This window comes from Opisthorchis viverrini, assembly GCF_000715545.1.
Source record: "Opisthorchis viverrini unplaced genomic scaffold opera_v5_154, whole genome shotgun sequence".
NCBI classification, from domain to species: Eukaryota; Metazoa; Platyhelminthes; class Trematoda; order Opisthorchiida; family Opisthorchiidae; genus Opisthorchis; species Opisthorchis viverrini.
In genome coordinates this window covers 109,095-135,682 of record NW_008751809.1, presented here as the reverse complement: position 1 = coordinate 135,682, position 26,588 = coordinate 109,095, and the positions used below count along the sequence as shown (strand labels likewise).

The 26,588-nt window shown below is 43.4% G+C and overlaps 1 protein-coding gene across 1 annotated transcript in view; it reads left to right on the top strand.

The window, feature by feature from the left end:
- T265_06953 (hypothetical protein) overlaps nt 1-26,588 on the top strand; it is a gene marked incomplete at both ends in the record, with an annotated part of 34,146 nt that overhangs the window by 2,052 nt on the left and 5,506 nt on the right. Inside the window, 11 exons of the mRNA XM_009172359.1 lie at nt 2,257-2,487; nt 3,971-4,108; nt 7,027-7,179; nt 9,636-9,961; nt 11,774-11,974; nt 13,526-13,744; nt 16,051-16,447; nt 16,938-17,225; nt 21,588-21,946; nt 23,899-24,034; nt 25,412-25,729. Coding sequence (XP_009170623.1) covers nt 2,257-2,487; nt 3,971-4,108; nt 7,027-7,179; nt 9,636-9,961; nt 11,774-11,974; nt 13,526-13,744; nt 16,051-16,447; nt 16,938-17,225; nt 21,588-21,946; nt 23,899-24,034; nt 25,412-25,729 — 2,766 coding nt within the window. The remainder of the gene's footprint in view (nt 1-2,256; nt 2,488-3,970; nt 4,109-7,026; nt 7,180-9,635; nt 9,962-11,773; nt 11,975-13,525; nt 13,745-16,050; nt 16,448-16,937; nt 17,226-21,587; nt 21,947-23,898; nt 24,035-25,411; nt 25,730-26,588) is intronic.

The following is a 26,588-nucleotide window of genomic DNA, read 5'->3' as shown; positions in this document are numbered from 1 at the left end:
TTTTGTCGCAATTACGATCAAATAAGCAGTCACTGATACTTTATATCTCGCAAGCGTACGGTCGATCGGAAACAGCACAACAAATGTGGCACAACTGTTGCCACTTACATCAGAGAGGCTATCACTAGCCCGAATGTCCGAAAAAGTGAATTAACTTTATTCGGCTCATAGCACGATGCTTAAGCTATGAACTACCTTCGTCTATTTTATCGAGTAAGTTAAATCAGCACTCATCCCTGCATTAGAAGTAGTTTTCAGTCACTTTACTACTTTTGGTTTATTATATTTACAGAGCCGGCCACGCCAGTTACATAGTGCACGAGAAGTCTCCTACGCTTCAGTTGCTCTGTCCGGATAATATATCCGGTGGCAAAAAGCCCGGCCGGAATTTGCTGGACTGAAAGTTTGGCTGAGTTTTCCAGTTGTCCAGCAGTAACTTAATCACCTTTGACATAGCGCACCTCAACCAGTCGGTGAAAATATCCCTAACTACCCAATTTATAGCGGTGTGCGTTGTGATGGGTGAAAAAAACATGGAACAAAATAATTGTTAGTATTTCGGACTTGATCGATTCCGAAGTGGAGCACAAATCATTAAAGTTAATCACACTGCTGATCAGCCACTCGTGGCCGAACGGTTAAGTGTTCAAACTACTAGCCGGGAGGTCGCGGGTTCGAGACTTTTCGGAGTTTCGTGAGATGCGCACTGCTGATGATTCCCAATAAGGATGAAACGGCTGTACAGTGCTTGTCGGCTTTTCAGCATAGATTGGCTTCACTTACAGGACGAAATCCCACAAAAATCATTAAAGTTTCCAGTTGCACTAGTTTTGGTCCGCACTTTACGTGTGTGATTATTTTCTGCTCTGCCATGCACGTTCTAGGAGCTGAAATGTCCTTGAGACCATTTGCGGTCCATAGACACCCACTACTCTCGCGAGCTCAAACCAACGGTATCAGTTAATTTGCGCAACACTTGACTGGAGCACCTAGTTCAAGGGTAATAAGCATTATCATTCGATTGGTCCCGCTCAGTGAACCAGAAAGTGCTTTCGGCTTATCAAGCTTCTCAGCCACATTCCAACTAGGAATCTTCCGTGTCTTTTAAGTCATCTCCTCGAACAAGGGTTTCCTTGCGGTAGACTGCTGAATATTGTCTGGGGAGGTAAGTGAGTTGTACGAGTTCCTCTGCCATAGTGGTGTCCATCTGAAACACGACCATACTTGAAATTGTCCGACGGAATCCTTATGTCTTGCATTCGCTTTCTAGAGGGGTTTGGAAGGCTTCATCTAGTATTTTTCTTATTTCTAGAGGCTCCTGTTCCGTGCCCCCATCATAGTTTCAATAGACGGTACGATTCACTGATGACAATATCCTTGGCACTTGAACCGGATCATTATCGAGGTTTCATCAAAACCTAGGTCTTTATCCACAAGTGCTGAAAGAATTTACTGTAGACTGTCGGATACAGCTGTGGAACTTATTCCCCCTTACTCGTGTGTTGGTTCTAGATGGCTCAACGGTCAGTTCACAAGCTTCTTGCATAGAAGTCTCTTTCCTGTCTTTTTGGTCGTTCCTGTTTAGACATCCTGGTAATATTTCAGCTTTTCTACTTTCTTCGTGTCTCTTCACTAACATATTGCACAACCTAAGTATTCGCTGGAACTGAACCCATAAAAACCTGGTTTTCAACTGTCCAAGATTATTCTTGTTGGACCCTGGTTTAAAACCAGAAACTCACTGTATCGTCAGTCCATTCGTAGTGCAATATCCAGTTTTAGTTGCATGTGATTACCTAAGTGCCAACTTTCAGTCGCTTTGGTGCATGCGCCCTGTGGCTCTTTTGATCCATCGAAAATAAGGTTGAGAAAAATTTGATTATCGGACAGGTCGTGTCCACCTAAATGCTTAGCTGCTTTGATTCGTAGTTTATCCCCATTCCCTGGTTCACTCCGTACAAATGCTCAGGCTTCGAGGACATCCTTGCTATTTTCTGAGTCAGACATTATGCCACCGTTCGACAGACGAATTAGCCATCAACACAAGTCTGTGGAATCATCGAACACTAAGCTTCCTAGTCAAATCAGAATGTATGTGTTAGCTTTCTAAGTTGAGGTTTGAGTAAGCGTTTAAGAGGCAACATCTTCAATTTTTCCTAGTTTTTATTCCTAGCATTCTAGATTTCGCAAATTTTGAAAGTCTCCAGTGTGTCCTTCCGTGATCTACACACTAAAAGTTTTTCCATATTTTCGCAGGCCGAAAATTTTTGATCGCCAATGCCGTGCTACCACAAACGCCGATCATTTTCTGCAATGATGATTTGTGCACCATGTGTGGCTATTCACGCGCGGAAATCTTGCAACGATCCGCCGCCTTGGAGTTTCTTTACGGTCCTCTCACTTCTTCCAAAGCCGTGGGGGAGTTGAAGCAGGCACTTACGGATACTGAGGAACGAGTAATTCTCGCCATACTGTACAACAAGGCTGGTACGCATACTTGATGAAGTCCTGTGCATTTAACATGACTTAATGAGTTTTGCTTAGGAATGCCAATTCTGCTGCTTCGCATTCGAGGATCTTTCTGGTGTGTACCTTTTTGAGAAAGTCCAAGCTGGGCGGACAGTGACTCTTGAGAATGATAGTAGTTCACACATACTTCTGTCGTGTTCAACTGACCCATCCAGTCATTCCTTATCCTTCATTTCATTTTAGTTTAGATTTTACGGCAAAGCTACTGATGTGAGGGACGGTAGTTTAACTGAAGTTGCGGCAGAAAGATTAATTCAACTTTTCTCTATCCCGTTCCGAATTGCCAGTAGAATCCTGACATTTCGATGTTTTAACGCCACATGTGAATGGAACACCGGCATGCCCCCGTGGTTTCACGAGGACATCCTTTTTGCACAAATATCGTTATCTCCCTGATCGGATCACCTTTGTTAATCTTTCTGGTTCCTACTGACTCAACTCTAATAACCTTCCTACAAGAAGCGAAGCGATGAGCGTTTTCATTCTGACGAACCTTGTTACTTTTCCTCTCATCTGGAAACAATCGTATATAGTTTATTTTCATATGTAAATGTATTGTACCGACCTCGGGATCTCTAACGTATCGACAGAAATGTAAATTCCTTTGCCCCAGTCAACAGTATCACTTAAAAATAACTAGCATTTTGAAGACCACTTAACAGTCATTGTTTTGTACATTTGAATCCATACACCTATCTTCCACCACTGGTCATATACCTTATTTCCGGGGCTTTCCTCATTGCAGTGAACCGTTTCACATTTTTCTGGTTCCACCGTTTTGCGCTGTCACTTGACATGCTAATGTCCAAATTGAACTTTTTCCAACGGTTGATTTGCCTTATCAAAATTGACACATCTTGTCTCCATTATCGTTCAGTTTAATGCATGTATCATGTCAGGATGGAGTGGGACTCATTCGTAATAGCAGCGACGGTGTTGGTCAGCCCGCTGGGGTTGGCTGTTCTAACGAAGCCCGTCTATTTGAAAAACTATATGACCTATATGTTTGCTTTAGAACTATTCTACCATCCGACCCTTGTCTTGGGACAAGTCGAACGTCGTACACAAGCTGCTGCATTTTTCGCCAAGTACCCACCACTGTTATGTTAAAAAACGAGTCTGTGAGGCCATCACAATCAAACCATTTTGCTTCTAACTTAACTGCAGGGAATCAACTGTATTCACTCGAGTCTCATAACAGAATTCAGTGCCGTTTTAGATTGACATGGCCTCCTCAGGGGAGCACAGATGTAGTAATTTGAGCTCTATGGTATCAAAAAATGAACATTTCCCTTGGTAACTGTGGTGCTTCCAGAATGTTTAAGCAGTGGAGAACTCCCTCTAATAGGTGCGTTTTATTACTGGAAATCTAGCAGTCGGCAGTCAGTGGCTGTCGCTTTTACCTCAATTTCCACCCAAATGTTACTTCTCTTTTTGGCAGGCTTTCATTTTGTCTGTCAAATTGCGGTTGCCCCTGTGCGCAATGCGGAATGTCAAGTGCGGCTTTATATCCTCACCTTCCGTGGCATGTCTGACTTTGAGGATGCCGATGTCGTCAAGTCAAAATCCGATCGCGGAAGTAAGCCTTTTGCCTAACCTTCGTTTCTGCCTCTGAGACCATGTGCGGTTCGCCTCATTTATATGGAATTTTTGCTCATTAGGATTCTACAGCATGACATGCTTGTGAACCTTCCCACAAACCCGTAGATCTCATCCAGTACATGTGCTTTTTCATGCATCTCAATAGGCGAAGGTTCACTTGCATTTCGTTAATGCTGGACCAATGGCAAAATTCATTGGCCTGGTACTATTAAGGTCAGTTTTATCCACAATACAATTTAGCAAGAAACTGTTGGTGTTACTTAACAAGTATTAGATCTTGCCGATTGTTCGACAGAAAATTAAAAGCGTTTGGAATGTATCGAAGAAGATATATTGGCGTTTAGATGTTCGTGGTAGTGTCGGTTAGAAATAGTCCAAAATCCCACGAGTTTATGTTTTGTTTTCACGGGACTACCATGAAAAATCGAAGTTATTCCTGCCTGTTAGTTGAAAGTAAGTGGTGTTTAAAGGCGTCAAGTCTTGACATTTAAACGATAGTTAGCACTAAGAAGCCGTGAACGTAGCATAAATCGTGATCTTACTCATGAACTTCACTCATGGTTCGTGATCAAAATATCGTTCCTGTAAGTCAGCTACGGCCATATTAGTCTCTGTGAGCCACATGAACCCTTAGTGCCAAGGGCAATTCTTCCCCGCCCTATAATAAAAGTATAATCTGAACTGTCGAGAACGTTTGCATATACCACACAGCTTACTTATTGAAGACCAACATTTGACTGACTGACACCGAAAAACTCAGATGATCTCGGAGAACGATTTCAGTCATTAGTGTGCATCGTGCCTTGTGTATATCCTAATTTATTCTGTGTATGTCACGAACTGTAAACACCACTTTCGAAACAGGTTTCATGGCGCATTAAGAACAAGAAAGCCCGATATTCACAGGAAATTCATGTTCATACTGCTTTTTTAAAGTATGGTTTGTTTGGACAAGCTTATTTTCTCTGAACTCAGCACCAGGGTGGCTAGCGGATCACCGTTTCTGTAACGATAAAAATGTAACTGGCCAAACTATTTAATATCATTAGAACAAGCGCAATAAATATAACTGCATTTGAAAGGACATGAAGAGCCGAACCTGAGTATGCACTTGTAAGAACGTTGGTCACAATCAGGTCACCGGCGCCAGAAATTTGGCGTTCAGGTTATTTTTCCTGATGATGTTGGATACTTGAGGAACTGGTATACGTATTAACAATGAATCACTTTTTTCATCATTATCACTTAGAACGGAGAACGTGAAACAAATTGGCAAAGTATTTCAACTGTGCTCTGGCAAAATCACACATACTTACCAGCTTACCTCAACATCAGAGCGTACACAGCGAACTGTCCCTAAATCTTCGAAGTGCAAAACAAGTGTCGAAAGTTAGTGCACCCCTGCAGGTAGACAATCAGAAGAACCTTGGGAGTAAAGAGAAAACAGGTAATCAATGGAATTAGCGAGGTTTTAAACGGCATCGCGAGTATGGAAGTAGTTGTTCGGTTTCAGGCTCAACTTACGGTCCTACTAGACCACCTAGTCGTTCTTATGTCAATATTATGTGATTTCGAACAGTGTAACAAACCTATGTATCCGCTAGAAAACTCAGACAGCGCCGTACCACGTTTATGCAGTCAAACAGAGTTGGCGGCAGTCATCAAGGCCCAGTCCGAACTCTGTAACAGTATCCCTGCCATAGCTACTGCTTGCATTTACGGTGGGCGACAGTTACTCCATAAAAATGTCACAACTATTAAGGTTTATTTAGGTCACAGCAACATCAGAGGGCGTTAGAACCTCGAAAATGGAAGTATTCACTGCTAGGAGAAACGTAAGTGACTGCAGTTGGTTATCGGCGGCCTTGCCCACTCCATTTTTGGCTAATGTTCTGGTCTTGGCTAGCGGATACATGTAACAAAGCCCGTGTATCTCAGAGTTCCTTCATTGACCAGTACTCAGTGTCATTACACTGATTCTACTTGACAATTAGGGACCGAGTCAGTGAATTGTCAAGTTTTAGTCCAAAATTTTGGATTTCGAGGTCATTCGTTCATTTTCTCCAGTGGTGGTCAACTCTGGTTTGACTGCCTCAAAAACTGCTCAGAATTACCAATCCATAACGTGGTACGTGTCATGTGATGCCCCCAAGTTGACTGCCAAAGTGTTTCAAGATCAGCATTGACCGCAGTTAGTCGTATGTGCACCACTTGTTTCGACAAATGATTAGTGTGTACGTCACAAACATTTCAGAGCGGAAGATCACAGAGCATTTCGGACGATAAGTGTTTTTGTCCCAGTGACTTCCCGATGTTCACGGTGTACGGACTAATTCTGGCAAAATCCACGCCATAGTGATTTGGCCGTGTTTTATTTCGAGTTGGCGAATACCGCGTATTTCTTAGTGAAGCCTCTGCATCGCTTTTGATAGCTCTTTGAACGCTCATACTGTAAACTGTATGAGAATGGGATTGAACAACCGCACGGGGACAACTGTTTGGATGTTTGGGTGATCTGGTTTCGCTGTTAACACAGTTCAGCAGATGGGTACTATATGGTGATCTAGTCTTGCTTCTCGGTCGTACTTATTCGTAGTTCTAATCTTCTCTATCCTCCCGGAATTCGGATATTCCTATTTCCATCTGACACCGCACTTGGTGCTTAAAATCTTGACTGGGTGTGGTTTTTGATGAGTCGCTGGAGTGTTTTTCGATAGACATCCAAGTGAAAGAAATCGAGGATCTTGGATCACTGAATTCCTTCCGAGACTGACTGTCGGCTGACTGTAGGTCACACTGACTTACAGAAATCAGATGCGCCTTATTGTTATATTCTGCTGTTTATTCTTTGCTCTTCGATGCCAAACACTTGCGCTCTTTCGTTATTGGCTTCAGAGCTCTCCGTTTTGGCCTCTCAGTTTCATCGAATTGTTGGCTTGACCCGGATACTCACTTCAATCGGACATCGAGCCACTCAATCACCAGCTCATCACACTACGGTTATGCCAGAGGAAATAAACCAAGAACAGTTTGTACACTCTTCAATGGGTAAGACATTGATAATACACATGCTGTCCAGTACGGTCGTTCGATTAGCAGTGCGATCTTATTGAGTTATGACGTGTTGAAATGTACTACGCCACTATGGTAGTCTTTTTCATTCATGTAATCAGTTTCTAGTTCACTGGAAGTTTCTGCTTTTTGATATTTTCTATTACAATACCCCTTTTGAGAGAACACTAACGGGATCCCAAAGTGTCCCTCATAAGAACCATATCGCACGCTATATTCACTAAAATCAGTAAAATTCCATTTGGTAATGTGGGGAATTAGTGGTAGCTCGGGTGAGTTTATTGGTTGTTGATCTGTTCGCCGAGCTTGGCAATTGGCTTGCAAACGTTTCGTCACCAGACGAGGAGATATCATCAATGCGCATCAATTGCCAAGCTCGGCGAACAGATCACAGCCACCTGATCAACAACCAACAAAATTCCATTTGTTTCAAAGCTTCTTCACCAGGCTTTTGCCAGACGCGACAACATCTATCATTTCATCCAAAGTGAATGTTCCACACACCCAATGCTGTTGCGCATCTGTGATTGATGCAAACTAGTGTGTCATGGTGCATCGTTTAGTGATAGTTGTCTCGATCTTTGTGAACCAAGATCATGTCGACAATCAGATGGACTCGATTAGGAACCGTCAAACAAGACAATTCTTATCCAGCGTTCCTCTTTTATAGAGTACAACGACTTTAACCACCGAAAGTGTCTTGAACTTGGGCATTTGCATACGCACAGGAAGGAATCTGAGTGTTTTAATCATAGGTATTCCAACGTGGTACTGTTTGAAATGAAGTATCATTATGATCATCAGCAGTATCCCCCATATCATTATATGTCGCCATTTTTAATCAAGAAATTAGGCCCTTTAGCTTATGAAATAATTTCGGGGAACTAACTTTTGAGGAATGACCACATTAGGATTATCGTTTCACTCATGAATGTTGTGAGGAAACTCATTCCATATTCCAGGTGAACCGCCTGCATGGTGGTGGTTAGAAAAATGGTTAGGTTTGGGGAAACAGCCCTCCATAGTGTACAGTAATGTACAATGTCTTCCGCTGACTTTTATTGGTGGAACATGTGTACTCCGTTTTTTAAAATGGAAGCCCACAGCCCATGTGGTGATTCAAGCCCGTGTCGTCGAAATAGAACTCTCCACTGTTTGTCGCTTGTCTACTCTGGCCCGGTACAGATCAGAGCCTCCTCTGTAATTATCCAAAAACAGAGGAAGTATGGTTTACGTGCATTTTCCTCCCGTTAGATCTAGCGTGAAGACATATGTTTTCGACCAAGCATTTTTGTTTATTCCGCAGGTTTCTTATCGAGTTGCGCTGTTTTTTCAAAAAGCTTCAGTTTCACTCCACGGCAAATGTCGTTAGCTTTTCCCGAAAAACGTTGCTATTCTGCGGCTGGTTACTCTTTGAAGGCTCACCCGAAGACAAATCTTTCAATCCAGTAGGAAATGAAAGATAAATGCGTTCCATAAGAGTAAATCTCTTATGGGTGATACCATAAACTTAAAGTTTTCAACAGACTTATGTGAATCATAATCCTCATTCCTATTGATTCGTGTGTGTTAAAATCTGCACATCCAGTCTTCACTTGCAAACATTCCAAGTGATCGCATTTAGACTAATTTCTCCATAAATCGAGGATTGGACACCATATCTCTATTGAGCGTTGCCAAATCCCCTCATATCACTACCAAGCAACGAGTATCTCAGAGGAAGAATAATTTCACCAGATGAGTGGAACTTTCATTTGAGAAGTCGTCGCTCGAGGAGCCAGTCAGTACGTGACCACACGGCATGGTTTCCATTATTGTCTACATATGTTCAGGTTCAGTCAAAAACGGTTCACTAGTGTGGGGAACTAGTGTGTCAGCTGTACCCATGACTTTGAAGTAACTGCCCACCATTGAGTGTGGATTGACGTCGTAGGACGATTTTGTCGTAATGTTTCTTTTTCAGAAATAAACTAGCCATTTTCAGGAGTAGAAAGTGCCTCCTCTTAGGTTCTACCGGAGTTTCTCCCCGAGGGGTGGGTTGTTGTTCAAAGGGTTGAATCCTCTCATGTGTTGTCCTCAGGGAGGGATTCCCGTATTTTCTGGCCAGTTGTATGGCATTTCGAAATGTCATTTAATGTACTTATGTAGCTCTTGTTGCAATTGAAATTATGTATCTTTCGAAACCGGTTGGGCCTGAGCTTGAGTGTTTGTTTCTGTATGCCATGGCGAATAAGTACGCTATGGTCACGTGTGGTCACGACTACACTACGCTGGTTCAGCTCCAGTCAGTCTACTAGAATCTGATGGTTCATGAATCAAACGTATATATGTACCAACTTGTTTCCCTAAGTGGACAGCTACCTCCAAGAGTCCAGACAGTCAAGTCGAATACCTCTGTCTTACTGTCACTACTTTTCGTACTTTTATTTCAGAGTTGGCTTCTACAGGCTTGCTGGCACAACGACACAGTTCTGCTGACCATCATTTCGGGCAGTCATCAGATTCAGCTCATCTTGGTGCACCCGAAGCCGCTTCATCCCATCTTAATCTGTCAACCGTTAGTCAGACCTCGTCTATGCTTCTTGACGGTGGAGAGACAACAAAAAAATCACACCGTTGTTTCCCGACAAGAACTAATTCGGGCTCGTCCCAAGGGCTCCGTGTTGGTTCGGCAGTGGCTCATGGTACCGGCGGTATCGTAATCACTACGGATTCCGGTCTCATGTCGCACCGAAATGTGTCGGATAAAGTTGCAGAGGTGGGTACCTATTTTTCACCTAGTATCGCTTCAGATTGAGTGTGGGTAACTGAGACATATTAGAAGTTGTTTCAGCTCATGTATTGTTTCCATTGTGTGCGAATTCTATCCCAGAAACAAAAAAAGTAATTTGATTCATTTTCTCGCAGTAGGTGTAAGGTCAGAGGGTAACCAGCTGTTCTGCCTGTTAGCGGAACTTCTGTTTAGACGTTTTTGGTTCACCCCATAGTTATTATGTGCAGAGCTTTACTATGTGTAGACCTTTCCCGTTTCGACAGGTGATCGGCTGCAAAAATCTCAGGCACATGAAGCTTATTACCATTATCGAACCTCGTCACATGGGCATAGGATAGCTTGGCCACATAACCCTTCGCTTAGCAGTTAAGCATGGATAGCCTGTCCTCGAGCAACTACTAAACAATCACCCCATTGGGAGTAACCAACTCGAACGTCTAGTCTACGAGCTTGATAAACGGATCAGTACTTCCGGCAGTGTCTTAACCACTTTTGGAAGAGGCGACAACCATGGAGGAGTGTGATCAAACACAACTGTGCTAAGGGTGACGTACTTGCCGACTACATTTGAGCGTTTGGTTAATTCCTTTGAGTGGAGAAGAAGTGTACTAATCGGATGTTGGCCGCGATCGGTTGCCAGTTAGTGGCTTATGAAAAATCGTTGGTCACCACAGAAGACCGGGCCTTTCCAAAACCGACGGCTTGTGGTTTGATTGGGTGTCTGGAATGTGATATGGTACTGAAAAACGTTACTTGCGTGAGTTTATTTGTCCGGTCAAAACTGCACACCTAATATCTGACCGAATGTCAAACTCAAGCTTTTTTGACTAGCAAGTCATTTGTGACGATCGATGGCTTGGTAGATGGCATCATCCTAATTTTCTTGAGATACATGCCTATTCCAACAATTAGTTAAGACGAGTCACATACTTTGAAACCTAAGTTTATTTCTTACTAGTAATTTCTGTAGACGAAACCACGGTAATAAGCTTCTCCGCAAACTTTTTCCACGCCTCTCGCATTTGACTTACAGTGAACCTCACTAGGTACACATCACGGATTTACTTCACTATCCCAATATTTCATAGACTCCACAGAGGTAGATATTTTCCCAGCTTACTTCAAGAAAGGCAACTTATGATAGACGCGTGGAATTGGAGACGGATGAGGGCGATTTACTGCATCCTCGAGTCTTTGTCTTTACTTACTGCGCACATGGTGTCTGTATAATGTTTCACTGCCAAGCATGCCGGCTCATGTCTGGCATTACCCCTTGGCTAATGAACTCCCGAACATATGCCGCCCCATGACCAACCGAGTTCATTATTCGTCAGAGTTGTTGGACGGTTGTATATCGTCTTCACTGTCTTCTGAAATATTCTCCTCAGTTGTTCTTAAGAGTTTCCGACACCGTCTGATAAATTCACTTACCTAGACGAATAGTACCAATCAACTGCTTGTTAGACCAAGACTCACATATAATTCAAATGCATCATCTGTGCAAACTAGCTGGTAGACGTGTTATAGGAGTCAACAGTCTGCAACCGATTCCTCCACACTCTCTTGTTGACTTGCACTTAGAACGGAAAGTCAAGTCTTTCTGAAATTGAGTTCGATGTTTCTGGTGTCACGTTCCGTTTTCACTAGTCTTTAAAACTCCATACCTACGAATTATCAAGGTTTTCTTCCTTAATCCCTCTGTGACACCTACCCATCAGCGCAGTAACAATTCTTGTAACATGCATGGAGTTCGATTTTTCAGTCACCGGCGATGATGACCTTCGAATCCCGTTTCAGATGCTTTCCCTCGGTCCGGATGTTCATCCCGAGCATAAACTGCATTCACCTAGAATTCATCCGTTCACCTTGAAGCACTATGGTCCAGTGAAGGCGGTATGGGATTGGCTTATCCTGGGTCTCGTCATCTACACTGCCATATTTACCCCGTACGCCGCTGCCTTCCATTTACTGGAGGAAAACAAAACTACGAGAAAATCGGTGAGCTCACACCATCGATTCCCATTTGCATCTCAAAACCCTGTCCTCTTCTGTATCCAGAAATGAATCCATGTTTCGAAAATGTTCTACCACTTTAGTGGTACTTAGCCGACTCCGCGGCGTAACTAGGAGGATATTCCTAAGTATATCAGGAATGCATATTGTTGACTGACAGGATTATTTGTTGCATTATTCTGGGAGATGGTCTTGATTTTAAGGTGGCAGATGCACGCTCCAGTTTTATTGAACTCTCTGCCACTGCAAAGATGTGCACGCGACTGACCATGAGCAAGCTCAGTCTGGATTTCGAATCCGTGCATTTTCCCGCGAACGCTCATGAAATACTACGAACTCCGGTAGAATTTCGCGTACCAGAACCACATAAGTAAACCAGGTGTACTGTTCCAGCTCAGATTCCGTCGCCTGATTAGTGGGAGACCTGGCTCGCCGGTGCTTGTTCTCCACATCATAATGTGCTCATAGTCAGTTATGTGAAATTTCCTATTTTGGACTGAAAACATCTTGACTTTCTGCTTCCTTCATCTTCTCCACTCATGCACACTTATAGCAACCATTGGCTACTTACCTTGCACTCTACACCACAGTTCCGCCCGGCTATCTGTACATGCACTCTCGATACTGTCGGCAGCTAGCGTGTTGAGTGGCTTATTGCGGTAGAATCCCACGGACGATATACTCATTCTGAGCAACCTAACCAGCCAGCGCTGACGACAGAGGATGTAATAGTAGTTATTTTAGTGAAATCTTTTTGAGGGTTTATCAATGAGCACCACAGGTGGATTAGGGAACAGTTTCATGACAGTGTGTCAGTGTCTCCATTACTTCGAATGGTATTTATTCTCTTCTAAAACTTCGATTTATCATAATGCGGCTTGAGGCCGGTATTTTTTCGGCGACTGCTCATAAATGAAGGACTAGAGGTTGCTGTTACTTGTTCTGTTACCGACTCAATCGATTTAGCCTGCATGTCCTACCATAAGGCTCGTGATATTGTTTACAAAAATTGTTATCTGGGTTTTACTGTATTTGGCGTGTACTAAAAATAGTCCTATGGCAATTCGGATCAAACAAGACCGAACCGGTTGTGGCTTACTTGTGAAAGCTGTGGAAGAATGGCCTACAACGCGGCTATTTTTGGCCATTCATTCCGTCCGAACTAGAGGATCGACGTCGCTGATAAGTACAGACTTCCTAATACTACTGCTGATGTTGCTTTCTCTACGTCTAACAGATGGCCCGTCAGACGGTGACGTTTCTTTTACGTGGCTGAGGCTTATATAATCACACCCGAGTTGTATTCGAAGGTCATAGCCTGGTAGTTAAATTTTCCGTGAGTTTCGATGCCTGGTTGGCCTGGCCATCCAATGGCTAACGTCCTGACCACTGAGTAGTATCAAATCCAAGTCAACAGTTAGTTGCACCCTACTCTCAGCAGATACTTTGTAATTAGTACTCATTTCGTTTGCATCTTGAAATCTCTATCTTGGCTCCTTCCTCCGCCTAATCGGTTTTAATTTTCACCCCTTTCAGGGCGAATGGTCGACACTCCGTGCGATTGATTTTTTCGTAGACATCATGTTTATCATCGATATTTTTATCAATTTTCGCACAACGTACGTGAACAAGAATGACGAGCTGATATCCGACCCTGGCCGCATCGCTATTCATTATTTCAAAGGTTGGCTTCTGATCGACGTCGTAGCGGCCATTCCTTTTGACCTGATACAGATCGGTGCGCAAACCGACGATGTGAGTTGACTGTCGTATGGTTGGACCGGTTTGTGACTGCTTCTCTGTTTTGCTCAACTTATTTTCCTCCCACACCATAAACCGAAAGCGGATGATCATATTTGTTCATCTCAGGGTTGAAAAGCCGGGTCTGTAGCATAGCACAAACCAACATCTTTCTCCCTTGGCCAGTACATCTACACGAAACGCATTTTCTGGAAATGGACTTGTGGAGGTCTCGTCAGTTCACTTCAGTCTAGCGACACGCTAGGCTTTTCAAGGGTTATTTTAATTACAGTAAACGGCTACAATGGCAACATCTTGGATTGCGTTCCCACCTGGACATTTTTAGTGCACAATGTTTATATAAGGTTCCTTATCAAACGAAAAGTATCCGGCTTTTAGCCATTTCTAAATGGTATGGCTGGTATGACTCGTATTTCGGTCCACTAAGCCACTTGAGTCGAGGTGTTTGCGTATGCACCAGGTAAACAAATTTCACGACCAACTTGTCGTCAAACAAATCCACGGTTAAATATTTTTCTGTGGATTCCGCACTAAAGTGCGAAACCAGCCTATCTCATGTGTTCACCTAAAACTTGGAAATATAGAAAAAAATGCCAATATGGTCAGTCTTATTCACTTCGATATCCTTACTGCAGTATTCTCTTGGAAGAGCAGTATTCTTTGTAACAGCACTCTTCCCATCGGACACTTGCAAACCTTCACAACGAATTCGGTCGCACATTCCGTGCTGTTTGACCTAAACCGATCCCCACTGGCCATCCATAATCAATCGGTCAGTGTTTTTTGGTCAGATCTAGTGATACACCGTAGTCCGTCTTAACTTCTTAATAATGCGTTGCGTGGATGTTCCAACGGTACTGTCGTCAGTTACAGCGGCAGCCACTACTTTACCGTACGTATGTGGCATGAAAAGAGCCAATCGCTGCCTGCATTTGCTTCTACGTAATCCTAGGAATCACTCTTGTCCAGTTTCATTATTGCGTACTCTACACCTAAGTTGGATCACCCTACCTCAGTCAATCGCTTGCGGAATAATCACGATGATTACGAAATATTGTTCTTCTCATGACAATTTTTGAGTTGACCCATTTGGCTCATTCTACAGCATTGGTGAGCCCCTTCCGTGCTCTTCCAGTACGCTCAGAATTAGGTGTACTGACGCATGTGCTTTTCATTAATTTTGAATCAACGCTCAAAACAAGATTCGATATATCGGCGGTAGCACAGATGATAGCTGGTACATTCAAGTACTGGCAAACGACCTCAGTGTAAAATTCCACTTTAGCCTTTACCGAAGATAAGCAGACTCCACAGAAACTTTCGTAAGGATTTGATATAAACGGCATCTCTTGTGTTACTTCGAATGCTTCTGAGTGTGTAGCTCTAGGCTTTGCACCTAGAAGTGTGTCTAGTAAGACAATAGAGTAACACAGCAGTTGACTTTATCGAACAAAGCTTCGCCTGCTATTCACAGTCATGGTTGACTACCGAAGGTCCATGTTTCTCTCCACCGGATGGGTTGAAACAAATCGTAAAGCTGGGAATATCACTCTCAGTGATACAGTGGGTACATGTGAGAGGCAGTTGGAATATATCAGTTTGACGAGCCAGTGGTTGATATGAAGGTCTCTGACTTCATTGTACACCTCTGTGAAAATTGCCGCTTCTTAGATGAAGAGCTGTTTCTCTTGCTGTCTTCTTCATACAGGCATATCCATCTATCGTTTTGTTTAGTGAATGTAAGACAAAACTTGGCATAGATATGTCGCTGCCTTTGGTTACTGACTCATTTTGCTCAAAACGGACGATGTCTTTATAGCGAGGTTCATCCGTGCTTCACATGTCTCATGCATTAACGGATCAAATTGGTAATGATAATCAAATTGTCCCACAAGGTCAGTGGAATAATTGTAAACACGGAACACTTCAACTTCCAGCACTACTTATCGTACACTGAACGTCATTTATATTCATCATTATCTCGGATTCCTCTGGTGGGTAAAACAAGATTGGCGTAAGTACAAAGACTGACTATCCAGCATCTGTGAGGCATGTGCGTTCAAGAGCTTAACGGTTGGGACCCGTTTTCTATGTATGAAGGAACTGCCCAAATTTCATAAACCAAATCAGCTGAGAAAACTCATCCATTTCAACACTGTTGGAGCAATTCCATAGGGTCTTCCTGTTCTTCGTTTTCTTTCCTTTTGGTACATCCTTAGGGCTATAGTGAAATTTCCATCTTTCGGAGGTAATATTCGTTGTGGGCACTCATGATAATGTAAACATAAAATCTTTTGCAGATGGTTAAGTTGATTGGACTACTGAAAACTGCACGTTTGCTTCGTCTCGTGCGAGTGGTGCGCAAATTAGATCGCTACTCAGAATACGGCGCTGCGGTGCTCTTATTGCTCATGGCAACGTTTGTGCTCATTGCTCACTGGCTTGCGTGCATCTGGTACTTTGTTGGCCATATTCAACGCCAGAAACATTACATATGGACCGGATGGTTGGACACGTTGGCTGCCCAAATTCAACAACCGTACACCAATCGATCGACAATGGGACCGACCATTCAGGCCAAATACATCACCGCACTCTATTTCACTTTCTCCAGTTTGACCTCCGTCGGGTTTGGCAACGTGAGCCCCAACACAAATCCGGAGAAGATATTTTCGATTTGTGTCATGCTAGTTGGATGTAAGTGCCCATTGTCTATTTCCCCGCTGGTGAAAGGTTGTTCTTAATTGGCAGACTCAACCGACGCACGTGTACCCGATAACCACCTGCCATCAACGTGCGAGTTTAGCCATTCAGGCAACGTTCACCAACTTCAGTGAATCGGTGGTTCAAAAATCAGTAGGACGACATTTAGTAATAATCCACTACTCAGCACTTGAGATTCCACGCTACCACTAATGTTACATTCGTTTATTGGGATTGCGCTTCTATTTGAAAGGGACTCATCTTCCTCCTTATGTGCTCCTGCATAGGATCGGCGTTGTGCTGGCGATTTGGTATGGACCCTGTGAATAAATTACCCCACCAATGATAGGTACTTTAGCTTTTCCGAAGACCGTGAGTTTTAGTGGTCGATCGTTTCAGCTTGTTGTGCTTTACCGTGGTGACTTTAAGGCGAACAATAGAGTATTCGCGTTTTTTTATATTCTGTCTCTTATTTTCTCAACAGCCCTAATGTATGCCGGTATTTTCGGACATGTCAGCGCTATTATCCAACGACTCTACAGTGGAACCGCCCGGTATCATATACAAATGCTTCGTGTGAAGGAGTTTATTCGTTTTCACCAAATCCCAAACCCACTCAAAAGACGTTTGGAAGAATTCTTCCAACATGCGTGGTCTTATACAAATGGTATTGATATGAACTTCGTATTGCGGAGCTTCCCCGAATGCTTACAAGCGGATATCTGTTTACATTTGAACCGTCACTTGTTTGAGACTTCACTACCTTTCAAAGGTATGCAACTGATATCTTGGTTTGCCCGTACGATACGTTAGATGCTGCTCGTTTCCAACCGAAGTCTTTGGTCGAAAGCCGGAATAGTCTATATTTTTACAAAAATGCTACCTCACTTGTTCCAATCTCCTACTTCGGAGTGTCGGAAGATATTGTTTATTAGACTTCTGTTTGGCGGAGGTGTTGCTGAGCGTCTTCATCAAGTTGAATGTAATTCATAGCTGCCTCCAGACTGGCTAGGTATTCTAGGTTTGTGGCATCCTCGGATTTGAAATTGAGTTCTCTGATTAGAACATTCTGTTCTGTTGGAAAGGTTCTTTGTCCAAGCGTTATGGTTTTTCTCCTTTTCTCGGTTACCAATTAGTCTAGCGAGTTTGTTTTCGAGACCGGTTTTCTTGTTTTTGGTGGCGGATCTGACCTATAGTTCTTTTGCAATTCTGAGTTGTTGTAGAAGTTCGGGTCCCAATATTCTCAGGCAAGCTGCGCTATGTTCATTGACTATTCTCTCGTACTTTTTAATGCGGTTGTGTGCATCTGTGATCATTAGCCGGACCATCCACCTACCATTCTGTCTGGCCAACATCCACGCTTGTGGATGATTCAGTGGTGGTCGATAGGTTACGATACGAGGAAGAATATATTGTCGCAGACATTCACGAAGGATGTGTAGCTGTTGTTGTGTAGAGGCTTGACGGCAGGCGAAAGTTTCCCATCGACGAGCTGTTTTGAGCGTACAACGCCCGAATTTGTTGTCAGTTTGTCGGAATATAGATAGCTCGGGTGTGTTTACTAGTGGTCGATCGAATGGCAGTTGATCTGTTCGCCGAGCCTTGCAATTAGATTGCAAACGTTTCGTCCCCAGTCGAGGAGACATCATCAGTGCGCAGTTAAATGGGTCAAGCCAATTGTCAAGCTCGGCGAACAGATCAACTGCCATCCGATCAACCACCATTATTAGACTTCTCTCCACTGCCTAACCTCGTTTCAGTGACCCCGAATACTGAGTGGGTATAGTTCCGTATAGGTCACTGGTTTGGTGATGGAAACGGAGCACGTGGCAAGAGAATAGGAGGCGTCCGCTGACGGCTGTATAATATATCTTTCTTTTTACAACGGACGAATGCGCATTGTTTAATCATTCTGGGATCAGTCGTCTTCCAAATGTACTAAAAATAGCGGACCAGCCTACAGAAGAGACAACTGAAACACTTGAACAGATTCCCTAAAGATAGTTCAAAAAAGATACGTGCCATCTCAGCAGGCGGAAATGTGTTGCCATGGAAAGAATAGATGGGAATAAGCAAATGAAATAGCTAAGTCCAATGAAGAATATAGGTAGCAGATAAGGTGGGGTTAAGGAAAGAGCACAGTTTGGGTAAGAGCGGTAAGTGTATAGAAGAACTCGTATTCACAGACTGCAGAATGTTTGGAAAGGCACACACATACTCGTCGACAGCAGGACATCGGTATTCAACTAGGGTGCTTCGCTGCTGTACTTGTGAGCCACTTGTTTTTGTGGATTTTCAAGTAGCAGGGTTTAACTTGCACGAACCGACCGAATCCACCCATTTTCTGCATGCGCTTTGCACCCACAAATTACAAGGTCATGCTTGTGTCGTCCAAGGAAAGACACTGGAGGTTGGGGAGCTTTTTGCCTATATCGGATGTTGTGAGTTCCGATTTTGGTGTCACAAATGCGGTCAGCGCATTCATTTGAGACTCAATTCATGTTTGCTGTTTTGAGACACCTGTGTCATCAAAGCGGCATATCCTAAATCTCATGGGGCTTGTTTATCAGACAAAGGCATGGCCTATTTCGATGTATGCTTGTGAGGCGTGATCTTTATGAGCGGCGGAATTGAGACATCTTCGGGCCTTTCTTTACCGTTTCCTCAGAACTATAGCTAATGTGGGTCGCTGTCAGCGAATTCGCAACGGCCCAATTATGAAGCCGGTGTCCGGTTGTGCAACAGGGAGTTCAGTCGAAGAATGTCCAGCTCCCCAAGCTGCAATGGTTTTTCATGCGCATTCTGAATAATCGTTTGCCGAAGAGAGTCTAGTTTCGCGTGCCTAATTTAGGGGGATCGCGAGCCAAGACATTGGTGACCTTTGACCCGACAGACTGGTATGAGAGATTGTGTAGGGTTTGGCTACCATTGGTGCAACACGTCTTCCAGGATGGGGTTCATGCGACCCTCCCAGGGCATGGATAGAGACGCTGCAAGTTGCACGTGATAATCGATGTCAAAGCGTCCGTAGCGTCAGTCTCTATCCAAACTGTCTGACTGGGTGTCTGGAGTTGTATGCACCCCTGATTGATTGAGGTATGCTAGCACTAGTCCCTTCACCATCAACTTTGTGTTTTCTGCTTACAATAAGGCCTTCAAATGGTCGTACGGTAGTGAAGCAACACACTGTTGACGATTCTGATCCTCACCATTCGACGTTCCACAAACGGCAGCGTTGTTTGCCACATCGAGGAAGTTGAAGTAGGAGTAGACTCGTCCGGAGACAGAATCTGTGCTACGAAAAATGAAGAATATGTGTAGGTGCACACTTCACCCTCGAGAAGCAGCAATGCCTCCAAATAGTCTACTCTTAGGGGAGATCACTCTCTCAGCTAAGAGAACTTCATTTCGATCCCGTGAAAGTTGACTCAGAACTACTGCTATTTGTTAGACCAGCTTTAGCCTCTCACGCTAGTTGTCTCCAAGATATGCATTCCCATTATAAAAAGCACCATGGTAAAAAACGCGCTGACTGAGTTTTCCTTAATTTCGATACCAAATAACTCTCCAACCAACCCTGTGACAGCCAAGCTTGTTTCAAAAGTGGTCCGTGTATCTGTGAGCCTTCTTGAAGCAACGTGAAAGGACTCAACAGCCGTTGTTTGGGATCACAACAGCGAACTCGGTAAACCGATCAGAAGTCCCCTTTTGTGAGTGTTTACCTGAGCTCAAAAACAGCTCTAAGTAAAAGGAAGCTAACAATTCTCCTTTTATGGAGTGCTTTTTTAAGGAAACGGCAGCAGCGTACGGAAGTGTACAAACCGTTGAACGAAATGCATTATTTTGATGGGAGATCGTGCGCTTACATCTTCATTCCCAGGACGCCGCGAGTAAATTCTGTTGATACTTAGGGTTTCGATTAAATTGCTACTCATGATTCTCCGATGTAGAAACACTTATTATTAGGGATCCTGCTTTGGTTATCCATCGATGTCAGTGTTCAACTCCCTCCAAGAAGTGATCGGCTGCTTTTGGTCGGCGACGAAATGTTCTGATGTTTGCTCACCTGAACCGAATTCAGAAAATCACACTTCTGGTGATCGAGCAAGCATGGACGATAGCCTATGGGTGAATGTGGCTAATTTAGCTGTCTGGTTATATAAGCCTCTATTACAACTTTTGGTAGTCAATTTAGGTGCCACTTGAATTCGCTGCACTGTGTTATGGGTAACCTCACGAAACTAACAACGTAGTTAAGTGCGCGGAGCACATTCTTAGACGGGCGAACAGACAGGTTTGTTGTGTAGGATTTACAAAGTCAGAAGGCTGTCAGTGGGTTTTCCAGATTATTTCCACTCTAGGGATGTGTAGGAAGATTAGCTATCATGTGACTACTTATGATTGTCGCAATCTAAAAGTGAATACGAACTTGGAGGTCGTATTGACTTGAATCCTACGTTGTTCCTGCGGACATTTCTTCTCTTCCATATTTCTAGATGGTAAAGTTTTGTTTTTTCTCCACCTCAGGTAGACGAAATCAAGGCTTTAGTACTAACATGTTTGTCCGATTCTGTCCATTAGCTCACATTAGTGGCTAACGTTTACTTTAGTTCAGTGAGTTTCAGCTCGTGCTTTCGGACTTGCAGCTCCGTCCGCCCCTCTTCAACTTTGTCCGTAGGTTTCTTATTCCCCCTGTTATATCCTTTGATCTCTTTTAGGACCTTAACTGTCTCCCAGTCATGTCTTTGAAATATATGTTCTTAATTGCAGCCGGATATCAAGGAGTGTCATTTGATTCGTGTGTATCACGCATCTTTGTGCTGGTCATAACATGATCAAGATAATCCTATCAGCTAATCAACAACCTCGTCATCTTATTTCGAATCTTGGTTACAGTCATTTTCCGATGATTTATACAGCCTATTGTCGCGCCTTCTCAGTTACTTTAACCCTTTCCACTAACCTTAATAATCAGGTTCTGATTTTTAAAAATCCTCCACGGCGTGCCTCAAATTTGTGAGACTCGTTACTTTATGAATCCTGGTCGTGTGACATTTAAACGTAGTTGATTGCAACCTCCATTGCTGTAACCTCGTATGACATCGTCGTATGATCCGCGCGTATATTTTTACAGGTGCCAGCCAAGGATGTCTCCGATCATTGGCTCTCAAAATGAAAACTACCCACGTTCAACCAGGTGACACCCTGGTTCACAAGGGCGACGTTCTTTGCTTCATCTGTTTCATCGCTCGGGGCAGTATCGAGGTCGTCATGGGCAGTGATATTGTAGCTGTTCTGTGCCAGGGCGATGTATTTGGAGAGAACCCGTTCGGGCAGGATCTAATGGGACAATCGAAGTTTTGCGTGCGTGCACTTACCTATTGTGACTTGCACAAAATTCAGCATGATGACCTGTTTGAAATTCTGGAAATGTATCCGGAGTTCGCAAAGCGTTTTCGACAAAAGTTGGAAATTACTCTGGACCTGCAGAACGTATGTCCAACTTTTTTTGTCTCTCTCTTTCTATGCTACTCGAGTATCTTTTGCGATTCAGACCCTCGGCAGTTTTTCGCTGGAAGCGCATGCGAAATATCGTTAGCAGTTGTCGCATATTTAGCCTGCTGATTTAACCAGGTGCTCGTCATATTGAGTCTTTCATGGTGATCTATCCACTGCTGGTGGATACTGCTATGAAGCTTGTGGAGCCCTGAAATGTTTACGGTATAGCCCGCTTCCTAAAGCTCCTAGCGACCCCTGTTGGAAGCCACGGCGCATGATTTACATGCGTTGCTCGCTTTTGTGGACCCTTGCAGAAAAAGCGTGTGGCGCTTTGTTGGCGGGTACTGGACGAAAAGCAAATGGTTTGTTTTAGCTCGTCAGCTAAAACAAACAAAGCCACTGACGTTTTATCTAACGTCTCCATGAAATACGAGTCCATTTTTCATTTGTGATTTATATCCCAGTTTAGTAAACACAAGTGTCATTAGATTTCAATCCTTTTATGAACGATTTCACAAGTCGAGCCGTATGTAGTTTGTAGACTTTGATTTGTATTCAAAACCCTCGAATTATTTGTTTGGATCTGGCTGAGGCAGATCCGAAGACTGGCAACTGATGGCATTCACACCATCATCAGCATATCATTGTTCAACACTGTTGTTTCACTGCCGTACAGCCATAATCGATTCGAAAACCTCATTTTGAAGGAAGGAGTAAAATTGGCCTGGGAGTGGACTTGGTGCCAGTCTGCTACAGTTATTTCTAAGTGCTTACCCTTCGAAACACTTACTCAAACAAGCTGGATGGGGACTGACAATATAAACGGCACTCACGTCGATTAGCACCTCTGTGTTGCACCTTCAACTATGCAATGCGGGATAGCGCGGACCCCATCTTCGAAGGCGAGTTGGAGGGATAATACCCAGACTGTTACTGATTTGATTGCTTCATTATGTATTTGAAAATTATCTGAGGAGGATATAGGTTTTTTATTCGTGGGTTGGATAAACTTCATTGTTAAGGAAATATGCCAACCACCGCCTGCATTAATTTCCTCTACTTGGCGCATTTCCGTCCACAATCGCATTCGCATGTTTACCGATCCCAATAAATTAATCCAGTTAACTTAATGACCAACCACTCTATGTAGAAAATTTGAATATATGCCTTTAGATCCTTGCGCCGGGGACTGAATTCGGCACAAGTTAGGGTACATGCGCTTGCGAAGTGGCCTATCTGGACGCACGAAAAGGCACTTTGTCATCCAAACTTGAATTAAATGCGGTTAAAAACACTTCAATACGGTGGGGCATCTGCGTTGGTAGTTGTGAACAGTTTATATACTGATGCAGAATGGGAACTAAGTGAACGATTCCATCGCAACTGATCATGCACGACGTCCCCAGCGGAATGAATCACCTAGTTTACAAAATCAGATGAATTAAATTGCGACGCACGTCCCAACCTTCCTGCCGACAGTTCGAAAATTTACCCGACTACTCATATGTACTGCTGGATAGTAAATGGAAGTGAGATCTTCAGCATGTTCTCATTGTGGCTAATAATGTTATGCGGCGCGTGAAAATTGATGTACAACGTCCATTTACTATGTTCTGTAACTCTGCTATACCGAGCAACAAACAAATTTATATAAGCGGTCCCTCTGAAAGTGGGCATTTTGCCGGTAATTCTACGCAGATTCACTTCAGTAGCAGGTTCAAAACATCCTCCAGGGATGCTAGAAACTGGGTTTTTAGGGGTTGTCTTGTTATTCGTGCTGTGGTTGTGACTTTAAACGTATTACGTATTACATAGTATTGTCAGAATACCTGGTAAACGTACGAGGATGGTGGATTCACAGAAGCAAGACCAGAAACCTTCATCATTCAGACAATGGACACCCTCGCTTATGTCTAAATCGTTTGCCACGTCATTTTCTTTGCTAGGCTCCGGTACCGGGTGACGTATGCCCAATGCATTGGGATGATGCTTTAAAAAAACTAAGCATTTGCCATCATATGGACGCTGGAAAAGGCGACCAGGCTTATGAAACCGATTTTCCTGCGCCCCTAACAATAAAAGGTGAGTGAACTGTCTATCCATCGATGTTTACGTCCATAATTGGGTGCATGCGTGTTCTTGGACTGGAAAAGCAGCCCACCTGTTATCGACTTCTGTGCTATCCTCAATGTAAGGATTTCACCACAAGTCGCAAGTAAAAAACAGTACGTATGTCGGCTTTACTATCCACATTTGAAAATGCTATCTGTGTGCTCGTTGCGCACATTCACTGTTGAAAAGACATCCAAATTTCGTCGACGTCCTTACAGTCAGAATCAGCTTGTAAAAATTATTCTAATTTGAATCAGCTCATGTTGATTAGTTTGTCAGGATACGAATTTATTATTTAAGACGGTTTCAGCTATCCGCCGTACGAGAATAAGTTGACCGAATGTCTGATCTGGGTGCACCATAAAATTTCCTGGGTGGTTTTCACCAGTCAGTTTTCCCCGTTCAGCTCATGCACCGAATTTCTTACGAACCTGACCACTTGTATATAAGCAGGTAGTGTTTTCTTGACAGAATAACTGCTGAAGATTCTTCGGCAGCGACGTTTATCCTGTTGAGAAAATCTGCGACTTCTCGAACATCGTGCTAACTGCAACAGCAGTACGTTCATTTGAGAAATATCACAAACGGGAGATTCAGCTGAGTCTTTTGTTGACATCAACATATTGTGTAGACGATTGCATTTTGTGAATTAGGTAGGCAATGGCTTCTAACTTTTTGGGCCCTGGTATTTATCGGACCCTCCGCGAGGATCGTGAAAAGTTAGGGAGAATTCTCTAGCCATTCACAGGTGGTTAGATTCTCTACGAGTTCGACACATTTGTTAAAACAAACGATTCTGTCGTATCGCAATGACATCGCATGTGCCTTTTTTGTCTGTACTGTATACACGAACTAGTGAGTACCGGTCACGAAATTGGTAAATGTTTTAGCGAATGTACACTCATTTGCAAACTAATTTGGTTTTTCGAGAGACCTGGGACCCAGTTGAATCTCGGTTTTGATGTTTCCAGGTATATGTTTTGGTGAATGTTTGGTAAATGTTTTGTTGAGGTATTTAACAGAGAGTTTACGGTCATTTTCGGATGGGGTATGCTCTATGACGGTCTAAATTTGTTTTTCGAGAGACCTGGGACCCAGTTGAATCTCGGTTTTGATGTTTCCAGGTATATGTTTTGGTGAATGTTTGGTAAATGTTTTGTTGAGGTATTTAACAGAGAGTTTACGGTCATTTTCGGATGGGGTATGCTCTATGACGGTCCCTGGTGCGTACTTTCAATTGTGAAGTATCCGTACCTGTTTACCGTCAGTTTTAGGTGGAATGAAGCTACTAAATCGTATGTTCTTCTATTTCTGATCACTCTTACCATGTTTTTCTGCTTATTTAAGGTCCTCTTTCTTCTTCGGCGCCCTACCTCAGTATGCTAGAACAAGAAGCTATCGATCTGGATCGTCCACTTCTTAGAGAGGACGATAGGCTTTTGTCAGCAGCGCGTATAACCAACAATACACAGAACAAGGAACATCCATTAAGTCCTGCTCCTTTCTCTATCAGCAGAGAACCGCGAAACCTGGGCAGTCCTCCACCATCCCGTCATGATGGTGTGGCATCGGCTTCTCCTGTCCACGAGACGCGTCCGTCTAGATATCCACCAAGCACTGTTATTCCTCGCACTGAGTTGGATTTACTGCCGGGTTCCAATGACTGTAAGCGATCTTGTATAAAACAAGCGTATTCGTGGCATTCGGAATACAGTCACCTCATCCAAAGTTAGCTAAATCGTTCAGCTGTAACACTGTGTCTAGGTGTCATACCACCTGAAGGAAGCACAAGGGCTGGGATGCTGCCAGGTTTCCCGAGCCTAGACAGCAGTGGTGGGGTTCGAACATCGGACCTTCCAGTCAGTAAATTCGCACTCTAACCACTGAGCCACCTCGCCTCTTTCTCATTCGAACAATGTCAGTATGAGGTGTATAGGTTTGAGTATCTTTTAAGATCATAAGGTAACCATCTAGGCAATCCATTTCCGGAACCTATGATTGCAAAACGGGATGGATACCGTGATTATGATGAAACGGCCTCTTTGTGTGCGAGTTAATCCTCATCCATGTGTATTCTTTCCGTATCGTCAAATAACCGCTCCAAAGTGATAATGTTTATTGGACCGGTTATTCTCACAATCTCATAGTAAGGTGACCACCGGTTAAGGAACCAAACCAGAATAAACTGACGTAGTGTTAGTAAGTCCCTTTTTGGATACAGGTTTTTTGTAAATGTATGCATGCTTTCGACGCTATGTTTTCTCACCAGAAATTTCTATTTCATTTGTATCGCAACCTCCCAAATCGCGAACGGTGATAAAGGTAAATTCTCGTTAAATCCTTTTCAGGGAGTTTTTGGAAACAAATTCTTCTCGAACCCAAATATAGCCACCTCCAGAAGGTAGCTCGTAGAACACCTGTTACTCCAGATAAGGTAATTTACACGTACACGAATGACGGCTTCTCAAGTGGATGTGAGTTATTCTTTCTCTGAGCTGTTTGCAAGTTGCTGGTATGTGTGAGA